We start from the raw sequence: 17012 nt of genomic DNA on the forward strand, positions 1-17012 counted from the left end.
TAGACTACATGAACCTCAGACAACAGCGGTAGACTATATGAACCTCAGACAACAGCAGTAGACTATAATGAAAGATAAACGCCAGTAGCAGGCATCAGAGAGACAGGAGAAACATCACCCTCCTGTCCTAAACAAATAATGGTCTTCTACGTCAAACAGAGAGGTATCCTGGCCCTTCACCCCTCAGCTCTACAAACAGCAGAGAGACAGAGATGTAGAGGAAGGCAGAGAGAGGGGAGAGGCGCAGGCCAAAAACAATCCGTGGACCCTTTTTGGCATATCTGAAAGGACACTGTAGCTACAACTGGTGTGTGTGTGTTTAAAGAAAAGCATCCTTTACCCTCTGACGACAGGCCTCCTCCTCCGTTAACACTATCTGTGCTGGACTGGGAGTAGGCCATGGGGCCGCTCCTCTTCCCCTTCCTGAGGGAGCGGTTAGTGCTGGGGCTGCCCACCGGCGTGGAGGTAGACACCATCCCTCCATCCTTCCTGGAGAAGATACCGCTGAAGAACCTGACCAGCCGCCGGTCCGAGCCACTGGAGCGGGAGCCGGTGCCTCTCAGAAACCCCTCCTTCTCTGACACACTCTTCATGGAAAGAGTGATCAGATCGCTGTTGTCCAATGTGCGGTTTTTGCCTCTCGCTCGTTCCCAGCGGCTCAGCTCCGTCATTGAGTCAGTCTTGTTAAGCACAGCCCCGACTTCTAACGTGTTTCGTTTAGGCGGTCCCGTCTCGTCGTACGCCGGGTTTTGGAGGACTGTGGACTGGGGGGTCTGGTTGTCGTCCCCGGCTGTTCCTTCCCCGCGGCCGACGCACCCGGAGCTGCTGTGGTGCTTGTCTTTGGAGAGGGCCCGGATGCGGAGCAGTTCGCCACCCGTCCAGTGGCGGAAACTGAAGCTCCGGCGAAGCAGGCTGGGGTGGCTCTTCAGTGGCGGGGTCTCGGGAGAGGCCTTGACGGCTCTTCCGTTACTTTTGGACGCACACAACTTGTCCTTACCCCCGTCCCCATTAGTTGGAGCATCACTGCCCTTGTCCTCTGTGCTCTTGGCTTTCAGAAGCCTTTTCTTCTTATCAACACTCCCATTCTCACCGTTGGAAGCAGATGTTGTCAAGGTTTTTTCAGTCTCCGTGCAAATATCCCCCTTAAGCCTCGAGTCAGTTTCTGCGCTTTCCTGTGTCCAGCTTATCCCCTGTGATTTCTTCTGACTCTGTGGTGACATGGTCTCCTCTGAGGCCTGGCTGTTGTTACCATGCTCTGTGGAGGGGCTAGTGGCAGTTTCCTTCAACTCTTTATGCAACTGATGCGCCTTTTTAATTTTAAGCCTTCCAAGTTCTAATTGTCCGGTGCTGAATGTCCTGAAATTTCTCATGTAGTTGTGTGAGTGGAACTCGTCGCTTTCATCCTCAACTTCTTTCAGCTCCTCCAGCAGACAACTCCTCTGGAGCTCGGAGGAGACCTCGCGACGGTAAGCGCCCACTTTGGGGTTCTCGAGACGTCGTGGTCCAGAGCTCCCGCAGCTAACCCCATCCTCCAAGCTCTCTTTCTTTACCAAGGTGAGAGAGATCCGGTACACTGTCTTCCTTTGTGGCGTTCCTCGCTCCATCCTTTCTATATTACCGTCAAGAAGGTACATTCTCTAGGGACACGAACTGAAATAGGAGCTACTGAATAGGCTACACGAGTGGGACAGACGTTACTTTGAATGGAAAAATGACTTCCAGACACTGGTCCTTTGATGTCGTCTAGTAATAAGGAAGTAATAGCAGGCTATTTGTAATAATACTATAATTAAACGAGTACTATAATAAATTAGTTACACTCCTAAACTAATATTAAATATCAAAACAATTTACTTATCCAGATGTGCAAAAAGGCATGAGAATTCGACGCAGGAAATGAATTCCTTTCACATCCCGGTGGATTTATAAACTGGCAACAAATGTAATGTAGCAACTAAACAAGCACGGCATCTTCATTTAGGGCATGTCCGGCTTCTCTCCCTCTCAAAATGCATCGCTTGTGCAAAAAAATGCCCACGGTTCTTTACGAGACTGCAGTCGCTTACAGAGTCATTTGTTTTCACAGCAAACAAATCTATAAATATTCCTGGTTCAGGCAGCAGTGTCCGGGCTTATTGCTTCAAGATCGACCACGACAGTATTCCCATTATTGTAGAATAATATTATTACAACGCTGTATTCCTCCAAGCGAAGTGAGTGCGTTGTCTCCCATTGTGTTCGCGCGCATCTCGCGCAGCGAAGCCAGCTTGCCTTGATTTAGTGGTTTTGTTTTCAACCCCAGTGTCCGATTGTGATTGAAATGGGGGGGGATTTATAGCCAAAATCAAGCTTCCCCAATCCCTCACTCACACACGGCTATCCTGAGAACGCGAGGAAACGTAGCCACGGTCTCATATCCTTTTCCCCCCTCCACCTCTCTCCTCACTTCACACTCAAGAGGGACACGGATCACCCAGCAAGAACCCAGGATTAGAAGCAAAACACGAATCGGATTTGAAACATGGAATGGAACGAATTCAGACGGATTGCTGGCGTTTCAAAACGGTTTATTCAGATATTAAGAGTAATTTAGGGTTGCACAGGCCTCTACAATAAACAAAAGACGTGTTTCAATTAAGAATTCAAAATATGTGTAACTGTGTATTTACATAGGAACTAGGCTTATACCACATATATACACCTACAAAAGAACAGTCTGGTTCATTCAGAGATAAAACATCCACCGGGAGAAAATGAGACATTGTGGCATTGATTTCACCTACATCCAAGGTCGATTGGACACGGTTATCAACACAAGGCTATCAAGTTACTCAAAACAAACATTGGGAAATTCCACTCCGGGATTTGCAGCATCTCAGTGGTTCTCATGTAGGGGTGTGGCTTGTGCTTTTCTCTCTGTCCATCAGGATCTGTAAACCCACCTGGGCTGCCCCATCGATACTACTATCGCCATAAGGATGAACGAAAGTGATATTACGAAAAAGTTAAACTATGGAATGATAACAATGACTACAACAGACTGATAACAATTCCAAACACATCAATATTCAAAAGAGCTGTGCTCACTGCCGACAGATATTGTGTGGACATTGCAGAATGTAGCTGTATTGCTTCAAGGCTATTCTAGTCAACCAATTTGTCAGAAGCCTGAAAAACAAGTCTACAATGAAAACAAAACAAACCACTAATATAACTGGGTACAGTCCTTGAGAAGAATTGTCAAAAGTGAACCCTTATCAAATATGCTAATTGATACGTCCAATCGTTCACGGTTAGAATCATAGTTTGTCATGCACTTAGCTAAACTAACTTACTGTACAACTAATTTCTTGACCAAACCGAATCGGCGCGTATGGTGATTGTATCTATCCCCACCAGAAGCGTTCATAGTACCTGTCAAAAGTTTGGACATACCTATTCATTCAAGGGTTTTTCTTTATTTTTACTATTTTCTACATTGTAGAATAATAGTGAAGACATCAAAACTATGAAATAACACATATGGAATCATGTAGTAACCAAAAAAAGTGTTAAACAAATCAAAATATATTTTATATTTCAGATTCTTCAAAGTAGCCACCCTTTGCCTTGACAGCTTTGCACACTCTTGGCATTCTCTCAACCAACTTCATGAGGTAGTTACCTGGAATGCATTTCAATTAACAGGTGTGCCTCAATTTCAAAGTTAATCTGTGGAATTCTTTCCTTCTTAATGCATTTGAGCCAATCAGTTGTGTTGTGACAAGGTAGGGGTGGTATACAGAAGATAGCCCTATTTGGTAAAAGACACCAAGTCCATATTATGGCAAGAACAGCTCAAATAAGCAAAGAGAAATGACAGTCCATCATTACTTTAAGACATGAAGGTCAGTCAATCCGGAAAATTTCAAAAACATTGAAAATTTCTTCAAGTGCAGTCGCAAAAACCATCATGTGCAATGATGAAACTGGCTCTCATGAGGACCGCCACAGGAAAGGAAGACCCAGAATAAACAGTTAACATTAGTTGATTGATGCTTTTAGTGAGAGGTTTAATGCTTTAATAATTTTAATTATTATAAATTATATAAATAAGCACATTTAATTTTGTCTGGCTTGCCGTTCGAAATAAAGTTAAATATTTTTTGCTCAAATAATTTTAACTTTTCAGGGTAAGCAGGGCCATAAGTAAATAGGTAAACTGGGATATGACTAAAGAATTAATCAGGGTGATTTTTCCACAAATCAAACTTTCCATGGTAGCAAGACCTTATCTATTTTTGCTAATTTTCTGTAAAAAAAAATTGTAGTAAGTTCCTTTACTTCTTTAGGGATATGAATACCGAGTATGTCCACTTCAACGTCAGACCATTTTATTGGTCAACTACATGGTAATGTCAAAGTAGTATTTTTTTGTGATCCAATATGTAATATGGTCCACTTATCATAGTTTGGTTGTAATCCTGAGGTTAGAAAAAATATCTAGATCCTCTATGAGGCTGTGCAGGGATGTAGATTGCGTATTTAAGAGGGAACTTGAGTCGTCAGCGTACAATGACACGTTTGTTTTTAAGCCCTGGCTTTCTAGCCCCTCTATATTATTGTTGGATCTGATTTTAAGAGCCAACATTTCAATGGCCATAATAAATAGATATGCTGATAGTGGACAACCTTGTTTTACCAACTACATTCATTTGGGGAGAGTTCAAAACACATGAAACATTCATGAACATTTAGCTAGCTTGCTGTTGCTAGCTAATTCATCCTGAGAGATAAACATTGGGCTGTTATTTTACCTGAAATGCATAAATGGTCCTTGCTGGATCTTTGTACAATTTTGAGTGACACAAAATCGTGTGTCCTCTACTCCGACAATTAATCCACAGGTAAAAGGGGAAACCTAGTACGTTTTTAGCTACTTTTCTTTGATGAATCTCTCCTCATTCTTCTTCTGTGGATCTTATATGGCGGTTGGCAACCAACTTTAAGGTGCATTACCGCCACCAACTGGACTGGAGTGTGGACATCGTTCATTTTTTAAATGACACACATGGGTATGTGCTCATAAAAAACAATGAGTAGATGGGAGAGGCGGGACTTGCAACCTAGTTCTATTTTACCGCCTGGCTACACAGACGTCCATTGACGCACACGAGCAGTTTGGATGAAATTATTGAATAACATGTATATGTGTACATTTATTTTGCAATGCTCTCTCACGCCACACAGGCGGTTTGGTCAGCATGTAATAGAACGGTCATGCCTTGGCAGTCACACACACAAGATTTTCAATTCAGCACTTCTCCCAGCCTCCAGTCAGCATCTTTCATCCTCTCCCTCACCCTTTCACCTCTCCCCACAATCCCTCGCCTTTTGCCCTCTCTCCCACCTTCGCCCTTCCTCCTCCCCTCCCGTTTCCTCCTCTCCCCCACCATTTCCCCCCCTCACCCTTTCACCTCACCTCTCCATTACCCCCCTCCTTCTCCCTCACCCATTTCCCCCAGCCTCCCTCACCCAGTTTCCACAGCCTCCCCCTGTTCTCAAGGGAAGGTGCTGGTGTTGGAGATTACCTTCCTTATCTCAACCCTAAATCCCCCTCGTCTTCCTTTCTCTTTCAACTTCTCACTGCTTGACATTTATGGATCATTATTTACATCAAGGGAGATTACAGCAAGTTGATCAGCTCCTATATGCCCTGTGTCCATCCACACACACACACACACACACACACACACACACACACACACACACACACACACACACACACACACACACACACACACACACACACACACACACACACACACGGGACGTCTTCATCTTTCTCCCTGCTAGTCCTTTCATTCCCCTCTGTCTCTCCTCACTTTTATTGAAGAGAGGAACATAAACCTATGCAACATTAACAGGTCCAGTCAGCCTACAGCTTGACCAGACTGCCAACCCCTCCAAACCACTGTGTTTCCAAGTCATAGAGCCTATTTGTAACAGACAGAAACACCACATTCAATTGACTGGTTTGATTGCTAGCTTTAAAAGCATAAAGGTTATTGTTAAGTTGCACTTTTCTACATCACTGTCACCGCTGCCATTTTGACAGCGACAAAGCGCTCCAGTCCCACCAGCCAGGCGACCGTTCATCTCGGAAATAATTGAAGAGATTTAAACCTATTGGGTGAGCGCAGCTGCGGTGAACACTCCCACGTGGCAGCCAGGCAGAGAGAGAAGGTACAGTACACACCCAACCGTATTGTCTGCAAAGAACCCACTGATTTCAAACACACCTCATCACACTTTCATCACAGCCCAGCCCTGGCCATCACAAGCAGCTAGATGCCTTAACAGGGGTGTAAAAACAACCGATAGGCCAGCGATTCAAGCATGGCATCAAAAATATATTATATTAAGCCGAAAAAAATGTATTTCACTTATTAAGCTAGTAGCTACCATGAACCTGAGGCTGGGCGTGTTCTACAACAGCAAAGCAGGCTGAGGAAGAAAGTAACAGAGTGACTCTCTATTGTGACAGTGCTGCCATCTGCATGCAGTACCTGAAGTCTAGTCTCAATCAATTGTCAGCATTTTGGTGGATTTGAAATTCACCATTTGAGTTCCAAGACAACAGCATGGTCAGTGACGACAATATCAGGAGGTAACACTGACAGGACACCAGGAGGTAACACTGACAGGACACCAGGAGGTAACACTGACAGGACACCAGGAGGTAACACTGACAGGACACCAGGAGGTAACACTGACAGGACACCAGGAGGTAACACTGACAGGACACCAGGAGGTAACACTGACAGGACACCAGGAGGTAACACTGACAGGACACCAGGAGGTAACACTGACAGGACACCAGGAGGTAACACTGACAGGACACCACCATCTGCACTGCAGCCAAGCAACGTAATGACTTTCACAGACACTTTGTCCGACATCATTTTTTTACAACGTTACATAATCTGAAATGAATCGGGCTCCCAATTCCAAACATGCTCGAAGCACTTGGAATATTTTGTCAAGGATTACATCTTCTACCCCTCATCTGAGAACACAGGGTTCGGTCTAGGCCTGATCTCTCCCAAATAACACACCTGGAGCACACATCCACAGCACAGTTGGTGGTACGCATGCTGAAACAATACAAATATATCCATCTCAAAGTGTGTGTGTGTGTGTGTGTGTGTGTGTGTGTGTGTGTGTGTGTGTGTGTGTGTGTGTGTGTGTGTGTGTGTGTGTGTGTGTGTGTGTGTGTGTGGGCGTAGATTCTCAGAGACAGTACAGACTGTGCTGTACTTATTCATAGTCTTAAAAGACGAAGGGGTTTGATCATTGCGGCCCAGACCATGAAAGCTGACTCAATGAAATAATGTTTGAAATGTGCAGGAGGAGGAAGGGAGTGGAGAGGATAGGGGGGGTGGGAGTGTTACACCTGTCCTGTAGGCAGGAGTGTACACTATGCCCTCCACCACAATATAGTATGCCCTTCTTCTTTGGGAATGTTGACAATGTAGTGAAAAATACATATGATGAGCTGTTTGTGTGACGTGTCCCAAAGCTCAGCAAAAGGCATCTTCTTTATAAAACTGACAGACCAACGTTTTTAGATAAGGCACTAAATACACGATATGGACAAAAGTATGTGGACACCCCTTCAAATTAGTGTATTCCGACATTTGCTGACAGGTCAATCAAATTGAGCACACAGCCATGCAATCTCCATAGACAAACATTGGCAGTAGAATGGCTCTTACTGAAGAGCTCAGTGACTTTGAACGTGGCACCGTCATAGGATGCCACCTATCCAACAAGTCAGTTTGTCAAATTTCTGCCCAGCTGTCCCGGTCAACTGTAAGTGTTGTTATTGTGAAGTGAAAAGGTCTAGGAGCAACAACGACTCAGCCGCAAAGTGATAGGCCACACAAGCTCACAGAACAGTACCGCCAAGAGCTGAAGCGCGTAAAAATAACACCCACTACCGAGTTCCAAACTGCCTCTGGAAGCAACGTCAGCACAATAACTGTTTGTCGACAAATGTTCGTCGGGGGCTTCATGAAATGGGTTTCCATGGTCGAGCAGCTGCACACAATCGTAATATCACCATGCGCAATGCCAAGTGTCGGTTGGAGTGATGTAAAGCTCGCTGCCATTGGACTCTGGAGCAGTGGAAACGCGTTCTCTGAAGTGATGAATCATGCTTCACCATCTGGCAGTCCAACGGAAGAATCTGGGTTTGGCGGATGGCAAGAGACCGCTACCTTCCCCAATGCATAGTGCCAACTGTAAAGTTTGTTGGAGGAGGAATAATGGTCTGGGGCTGTTTTTCATGATTCAGGCCCCCTAGTTCCAGTGAAGGGAATTCTTAACGCTACAGCATACACTTACATTCTAGACGATTCTGTACTTCGAACTTTGTGGCAACAGTTTGGGATAGGCCCTTTCCTGTTTCAGCATAACAATGCCCCTATGCGCAAAGCGAGGTCCATATAAAAATGGTTTGTTGAGATCGATGTGGAAGAACTTGACACCTTTGGGATGAATTGGAATGCAGACTGAACCAAGCCTAATCGTTTAACATCCGTGCCCGACCAGTGCTCGTGGCGGAATGGAAGCAAGACCCCGCAGAAATGTTCCAACATCAAGTGGAAAGCCTTCCCAGAAGAGTGGAGGCTGTTATAGCAGCAAAGGGGGGACCAACTCCATATTAATGCCAATGATTTTGGAATGAGATGGACTGTGTCCACATACTGTTGGCCATGTAGTGTATGTAGGTGATTAGATGTGTGATCCTCTTCACTTTAACGGTGCACATTTGTCATTTAAAAAAAAAAGCTGACTTGCAGTGCATCATGGGTTCTTGAGAAACGTAGTGTTACTGAGCCCCCCCCCCCCCCCCCCCCCCCCCCCACCTCTCTCTCTGTCTCTCTCTCCCCCTCTCTCTCTCTCTGCCGGCCTGTGTGTGTGTAAGCGTTAAAACTCCACGGTGCGGCAGTGGCCCTTGGGGAGGGAGACTTTCATCTCAGATAAAAGGCTTAGTGAGAAAATCCCACTTTAGCAGACAGCTCTAGTAGCCCGGAGACGGCAATTTGATTAGCCCAGTGTTGGGAATATTCCTCCATGTCGGAGCCTGATAGGGACACGGTCTGTGTGTGTGTGTGTGTGTGTGTGTGTGTGTGTGTGTGTGTGTGTGTGTGTGTGTGTGTGTGTGTGTGTGTGTGTGTGTGTGTGTGAGAACACAGGTGCAGAACCAATACACAGCTCTGCATTGTTAACTCAGGCTGAGAGGTGATTGAGAGACCAAGAGAACAGAGCAGTGTGGAGAAGAGTGTAAAACATGAGAGAGAGGGAAAGAGAAAGAGAGAGGGAAAGAGAAAGAGAGAGGGAAAGAGAAAGAGAGAGGGAAAGAGAAAGAGAGAGGGAAAGAGAAAGAGAGAGGGAAAGAGAAAGAGAAAGAGAGGGATGGAGGGACGGAGGGAGGGAGAAAAGGGTGAAACAGACAGAGATTAAGTGAGAGAGATACGGAGAGAGAAAAACTGCCTGTCCCTTGATAGGTTAAAAGTGAAGAGTCAGCAACACACCATTCTTGAAGCAAATTAACAAACCCCCCCCCCCCCCCCTCCATACACAACCTTAAGGACTGGGAGGACTGGGATAATTGGTCCAACAGAGTCCCGTGACATGTGTGTTGGACAGACGATCTGTTAGAGCCACTAATAAGGTCTTTCAACAGGCCCGTATAGACCCTAATCCTCTACAATTCCCTGGAGTGGAGCCTTATCACTGCCACCAGCCATGGTTCATTCAGCATCCTCCTCCTCCCTCACTATCACACCATCACCACCCCACACAGACATATGTCTGCTGCAGGGCAGGGTTGGAGCGAGGCTGATGATGATGAAGAACCTAAAGAGCTCTAGATAACAACGTTGCACCATGTCTTCTAGGGGGAGGAGTTGTGTGTTGATCTCTGAACGCTCTCCTCCCAGGGCAGGCGGCCCGGCTGACATCCTGATGGCTGAATAACGTGTTGATTGGGATAGAAAGGAGTTCAGTGGGTCAGTACGTTACTAGGATCAGGAGGTTGTACCAGACCCAATGGGATGTGGCCATGCAGCACTGGGGAAACAGAGCTTCTAGGATTCTCTCTATCCACACCCCTCCTCTGCTGTGTGACAAGTCCCTCCACACACACGTTCACCCGCTCTGCCACACCCCTCCTCTGCTGTGTGACAAGTCCCTCCTCCCCACACGTTCACCCTCTCTGCCACACACATCAAACATGTATACGACAGCCCCCTCTGCAGACAGCAGTGCAGAGACATGACTGATTATACGAGGTGCACACACACACACACACACACACACACACACACACACACTAACCAAACTCACATACTGCAAACTGGCATTAATCAAATTGCTGTGTGGCATCGTACATGTGTTTGTGCTGCCTGGTACCCCCATCATCACTGTCAAAACACAGCTGTATTACTACTAGTAGTGAGATAATCTCCTCCTCTCTCCTGCTGGTACCCCCCATCATCACTGTTAAAACACAGCTGTATTACTACTAGTAGTGAGATAATCTCCTCCTCTCTCCTGCTGGTACCCCCATCATCACTGTTAAAACACAGCTGTATTACTACTAGTAGTGAGATAATCTCCTCCTCTCTCCTGCTGGTACCCCCCATCATCACTGTCAAAACACAGCTGTATTACTACTAGTAGTGAGATAATCTCCTCCTCTCTCCTGCTGGTACCCCCATCATCACTGTTAAAACACAGCTGTATTACTACTAGTAGTGAGATAATCTCCTCCTCTCTCCTGCTGGTACCCCATCATCACTGTTAAAACACAGCTGTATTACTACTAGTAGTGAGATAATCTCCTCTCTCCTGCTGGTACCCCCATCATCACTGTTAAAACACAGCTGTATTACTACTAGTAGTGAGATAATCTCCTCCTCTCTCCTGCTGGTACCCCCATCATCACTGTTAAAACACAGCTGTATTACTACTAGTAGTGAGATAATCTCCTCCTCTCTCCTGCTGGTACCCCATCATCACTGTTAAAACACAGCTGTATTACTACTAGTAGTGAGATAATCTCCTCCTCTCTCCTGCTGGTACCCCCATCATCACTGTCAAAACACAGCTGTATTACTACTAGTAGTGAGATAATCTCCTCTCTCCTGCTGGTACCCCCCATCATCACTGTCAAAACACAGCTGTATTACTACTAGTAGTGAGATAATCTCCTCTCTCCTGCTGGTACCCCCATCATCACTGTTAAAACACAGCTGTATTACTACTAGTAGTGAGATAATCTCCTCCTCTCTCCTGCTGGTACCCCCATCATCACTGTTAAAACACAGCTGTATTACTACTAGTAGTGAGATAATCTCCTCCTCTCTCCTGCTGGTACCCCATCATCACTGTTAAAACACAGCTGTATTACTACTAGTAGTGAGATAATCTCCTCCTCTCTCCTGCTGGTACCCCCATCATCACTGTCAAAACACAGCTGTATTACTACTAGTAGTGAGATAATCTCCTCTCTCCTGCTGGTACCCCCCATCATCACTGTCAAAACACAGCTGTATTACTACTAGTAGTGAGATAATCTCCTCCTCTCTCCTGCTGGTACCCCCCATCATCACTGTCAAAACACAGCTGTATTACTACTAGTAGTGAGATAATCTCCTCCTCTCTCCTGCTGGTACCCCCATCATCACTGTTAAAACACAGCTGTATTACTACTAGTAGTGAGATAATCTCCTCCTCTCTCCTGCTGGTACCCCATCATCACTGTTAAAACACAGCTGTATTACTACTAGTAGTGAGATAATCTCCTCTCTCCTGCTGGTACCCCCATCATCACTGTTAAAACACAGCTGTATTACTACTAGTAGTGAGATAATCTCCTCTCTCCTGCTGGTACCCCCATCATCACTGTTAAACACAGCTGTATTACTACTAGTAGTGAGATAATCTCCTCCTCTCTCCTGCTGGTACCCCCATCATCACTGTTAAAACACAGCTGTATTACTACTAGTAGTGAGATAATCTCCTCCTCTCTCCTGCTGGTACCCCCATCATCACTGTTAAAACACAGCTGTATTACTACTAGTAGTGAGATAATCTCCTCCTCTCTCCTGCTGGTACCCCCATCATCACTGTCAAAACACAGCTGTATTACTACTAGTAGTGAGATAATCTCCTCTCTCCTGCTGGTACCCCCATCATCACTGTTAAAACACAGCTGTATTACTACTAGTAGTGAGATAATCTCCTCCTCTCTCCTGCTGGTACCCCCATCATCACTGTTAAAACACAGCTGTATTACTACTAGTAGTGAGATAATCTCCTCCTCTCTCCTGCTGGTACCCCCATCATCACTGTCAAAACACAGCTGTATTACTACTAGTAGTGAGATAATCTCCTCCTCTCTCCTGCTGGTACCCCCATCATCACTGTTAAAACACAGCTGTATTACTACTAGTAGTGAGATAATCTCCTCCTCTCTCCTGCTGGTACCCCCATCATCACTGTTAAAACACAGCTGTATTACTACTAGTAGTGAGATAATCTCCTCCTCTCTCCTGCTGGTACCCCCATCATCACTGTTAAAACACAGCTGTATTACTACTAGTAGTGAGATAATCTCCTCCTCTCTCCTGCTGGTACCCCCATCATCACTGTTAAAACACAGCTGTATTACTACTAGTAGTGAGATAATCTCCTCCTCTCTCCTGCTGGTACCCCATCATCACTGTTAAAACACAGCTGTATTACTACTAGTAGTGAGATAATCTCCTCCTCTCTCCTGCTGGTACCCCCATCATCACTGTCAAAACACAGCTGTATTACTACTAGTAGTGAGATAATCTCCTCTCTCCTGCTGGTACCCCCCATCATCACTGTCAAAACACAGCTGTATTACTACTAGTAGTGAGATAATCTCCTCTCTCCTGCTGGTACCCCCATCATCACTGTTAAAACACAGCTGTATTACTACTAGTAGTGAGATAATCTCCTCCTCTCTCCTGCTGGTACCCCCATCATCACTGTTAAAACACAGCTGTATTACTACTAGTAGTGAGATAATCTCCTCCTCTCTCCTGCTGGTACCCCCATCATCACTGTTAAAACACAGCTGTATTACTACTAGTAGTGAGATAATCTCCTCCTCTCTCCTGCTGGTACCCCCATCATCACTGTCAAAACACAGCTGTATTACTACTAGTAGTGAGATAATCTCCTCTCTCCTGCTGGTACCCCCCATCATCACTGTCAAAACACAGCTGTATTACTACTAGTAGTGAGATAATCTCCTCCTCTCTCCTGCTGGTACCCCCCATCATCACTGTCAAAACACAGCTGTATTACTACTAGTAGTGAGATAATCTCCTCCTCTCTCCTGCTGGTACCCCCATCATCACTGTTAAAACACAGCTGTATTACTACTAGTAGTGAGATAATCTCCTCCTCTCTCCTGCTGGTACCCCATCATCACTGTTAAAACACAGCTGTATTACTACTAGTAGTGAGATAATCTCCTCTCTCCTGCTGGTACCCCCATCATCACTGTTAAAACACAGCTGTATTACTACTAGTAGTGAGATAATCTCCTCTCTCCTGCTGGTACCCCCATCATCACTGTTAAACACAGCTGTATTACTACTAGTAGTGAGATAATCTCCTCTCTCCTGCTGGTACCCCCATCATCACTGTTAAAACACAGCTGTATTACTACTAGTAGTGAGATAATCTCCTCCTCTCTCCTGCTGGTACCCCCATCATCACTGTTAAAACACAGCTGTATTACTACTAGTAGTGAGATAATCTCCTCCTCTCTCCTGCTGGTACCCCCATCATCACTGTCAAAACACAGCTGTATTACTACTAGTAGTGAGATAATCTCCTCTCTCCTGCTGGTACCCCCATCATCACTGTTAAAACACAGCTGTATTACTACTAGTAGTGAGATAATCTCCTCCTCTCTCCTGCTGGTACCCCCATCATCACTGTTAAAACACAGCTGTATTACTACTAGTAGTGAGATAATCTCCTCCTCTCTCCTGCTGGTACCCCCATCATCACTGTCAAAACACAGCTGTATTACTACTAGTAGTGAGATAATCTCCTCCTCTCTCCTGCTGGTACCCCCATCATCACTGTTAAAACACAGCTGTATTACTACTAGTAGTGAGATAATCTCCTCCTCTCTCCTGCTGGTACCCCCATCATCACTGTTAAAACACAGCTGTATTACTACTAGTAGTGAGATAATCTCCTCCTCTCTCCTGCTGGTACCCCCATCATCACTGTTAAAACACAGCTGTATTACTACTAGTAGTGAGATAATCTCCTCCTCTCTCCTGCTGGTACCCCCATCATCACTGTTAAAACACAGCTGTATTACTACTAGTAGTGAGATAATCTCCTCCTCTCTCCTGCTGGTACCCCCATCATCACTGTTAAAACACAGCTGTATTACTACTAGTAGTGAGATAATCTCCTCCTCTCTCCTGCTGGTACCCCCATCATCACTGTTAAAACACAGCTGTATTACTACTAGTAGTGAGATAATCTCCTCTCTCCTGCTGGTACCCCATCATCACTGTTAAAACACAGCTGTATTACTACTAGTAGTGAGATAATCTCCTCCTCTCTCCTGCTGGTACCCCCATCATCACAGTTAAAACACAGCTGTATTACTACTAGTAGTGAGATAATCTCCTCCTCTCTCCTGCTGGTACCCCCATCATCACTGTTAAAACACAGCTGTATTACTACTAGTAGTGAGATAATCTCCTCCTCTCTCCTGCTGGTACCCCATCATCACTGTTAAAACACAGCTGTATTACTACTAGTAGTGAGATAATCTCCTCCCCTCTCCTGCTGGTACCCCCATCATCACTGTTAAAACACAGCTGTATTACTACTAGTAGTGAGATAATCTCCTCCTCTCTCCTGCTGGTACCCCCATCATCACTGTTAAAACACAGCTGTATTACTACTAGTAGTGAGATAATCTCCTCCTCTCTCCTGCTGGTACCCCCCATCATCACTGTTAAAACACAGCTGTATTACTACTAGTAGTGAGATAATCTCCTCCTCTCTCCTGCTGGTACCCCATCATCACTGTTAAAACACAGCTGTATTACTACTAGTAGTGAGATAATCTCCTCTCTCCTGCTGGTACCCCATCATCACTGTTAAAACACAGCTGTATTACTACTAGTAGTGAGATAATCTCCTCCTCTCTCCTGCTGGTACCCCCATCATCACAGTTAAAACACAGCTGTATTACTACTAGTAGTGAGATAATCTCCTCCTCTCTCCTGCTGGTACCCCATCATCACTGTTAAAACACAGCTGTATTACTACTAGTAGTGAGATAATCTCCTCTCTCCTGCTGGTACCCCATCATCACTGTTAAAACACAGCTGTATTACTACTAGTAGTGAGATAATCTCCTCTCTCCTGCTGGGTGACTCATCAAAGAGCCAAGGAGTGATTCAGGGAGAGAGATGCCCCATGTCGTCTTTCATCCTCCCCCAAGAGGCCCAAAAAATGGGTCAGTTAGTAGAGAGAGGAGCACACACCCTGCTGGCTGGTACACACACGCACGCTAACGAACACAGGCACACACACTGGCATGAACATACTACAGGCACGAATGCAGTCGCACACACAAGCACACAAATAGGCACTCTTCCGTTTTCTCACACACACACACACACACACACACACACACACACTTCCGTTCTCTCTCTCACACACACACACACACAAATAGGCACTCTTCCGTTCTCTCTCTCTCACACACACACACACACACACACAAATAGGCACTCTTCCGTTCTCTCTCACACACACACAAAAATGCTGTAAGCATGAGATATTCATTGACAATCAGAGCTAATGCTTTTAACTTCTTGTCTTCTATCAGCGCCACCATGTGGTCACTCCAGGACTAGCTGGTGTGCCTTCAACATGTTCTGTTGTCAAATGGAGAAGTTGTGACTTACCTGTGATGAGGGCCAGCCCGGGCAGAGAAGACAAAGAGAACATAGAAAAAGAGGAGGAAAAACACAATTTAGTGTTTATTCATTACATTTATTCACATCAAAATCAGTCATTTATTCACACTTAAGTTAAATGGCACAAACACAACTGCATGAACATGTTACACCAGTTCAGACAAGCCTCCAGACAGTCGACACAACAAGCTCTGTCACCACTAGGCCTTGATTAGCTTCCCAGGAAGACTTCATTACAAAAGTGTTATCAAAGACATTCTCTAGCCCAGGGCTCTCCAACCCTGTTGCTAGAGAACTACCATCCTATAGGTCCTCTCTCCAACCCTGTTGCTAGAGAACTACCATCCTATAGGTCCTCTCTCCAACCCTGTTCCCGGAGAACTACCATCCTATAGGTCCTCTCTCCAACCCTGTTCCTGGAGAACTACCATCCTATAGGTCCTCCCTCCAACCCTGTTCCTGGAGAACTACCATCCTATAGGTCCTCTCTCCAACCCTGTTCCTGGAGAACTACCATCCTATAGGTCCTCTCTCCAACCCTGTTCCTGGCGAACTACCATCCTATAGGTCCTCTCTCCAACCCTGTTCCTGGAGAACTACCATCCTATAGGTCCTCTCTCCAACACTGTTCCTGGAGAACTACCATCCTATAGGTCCTCTCTCCAACCCTGTTCCTGGAGAACTACCATCCTATAGGTCCTCTCTCCAACCCTGTTCCTGGCGAACTACCATCCTATAGGTCCTCTCTCCAACCCTGTTCCTGGAGAACTACCATCCTATAGGTCCTCCCTCCAACCCTGTTCCTGAAGAACTACCATCCTATAGGTCCTCTCTCCAACCCTGTTCCTGGCGAACTACCATCCTATAGGTCCTCTCTCCAACCCTGTTCCTGAAGAACTACCATCCTATAGGTCCTCTCTCCAACCCTGTTCCTGGAGAACTACCATCCTATAGGTCCTC

At 45.6% G+C, this 17012-nt stretch overlaps 1 protein-coding gene across 7 annotated transcripts in view; it reads right to left on the bottom strand.

Annotated features, from left to right (window-relative positions):
• The window catches only part of agap1 (ArfGAP with GTPase domain, ankyrin repeat and PH domain 1), a 260949-nt gene that overhangs the window by 187720 nt on the left and 56217 nt on the right, over positions 1 to 17012 (bottom strand). For 2 of the 7 annotated variants that reach the window (XM_055911599.1, XM_055911597.1), the window contains exon 1: positions 341 to 2536. The exons of 3 other annotated variants lie outside the window; for them this stretch is intronic. In XM_055911599.1, coding sequence (XP_055767574.1) covers positions 341 to 1634 — 1294 coding nt within the window. In that variant the 5' untranslated portion in view covers positions 1635 to 2536. Of the gene's footprint in view, positions 1 to 340; positions 2540 to 17012 lie in introns of those variants that run through there. 2 more of the 7 variants (XM_055911600.1, XM_055911598.1) reach the window with 2 other exon arrangements.

This window comes from Salvelinus fontinalis, unplaced genomic scaffold (assembly GCF_029448725.1).
Source record: "Salvelinus fontinalis isolate EN_2023a unplaced genomic scaffold, ASM2944872v1 scaffold_0074, whole genome shotgun sequence".
Taxonomy (NCBI): domain Eukaryota; kingdom Metazoa; phylum Chordata; class Actinopteri; order Salmoniformes; family Salmonidae; genus Salvelinus; species Salvelinus fontinalis.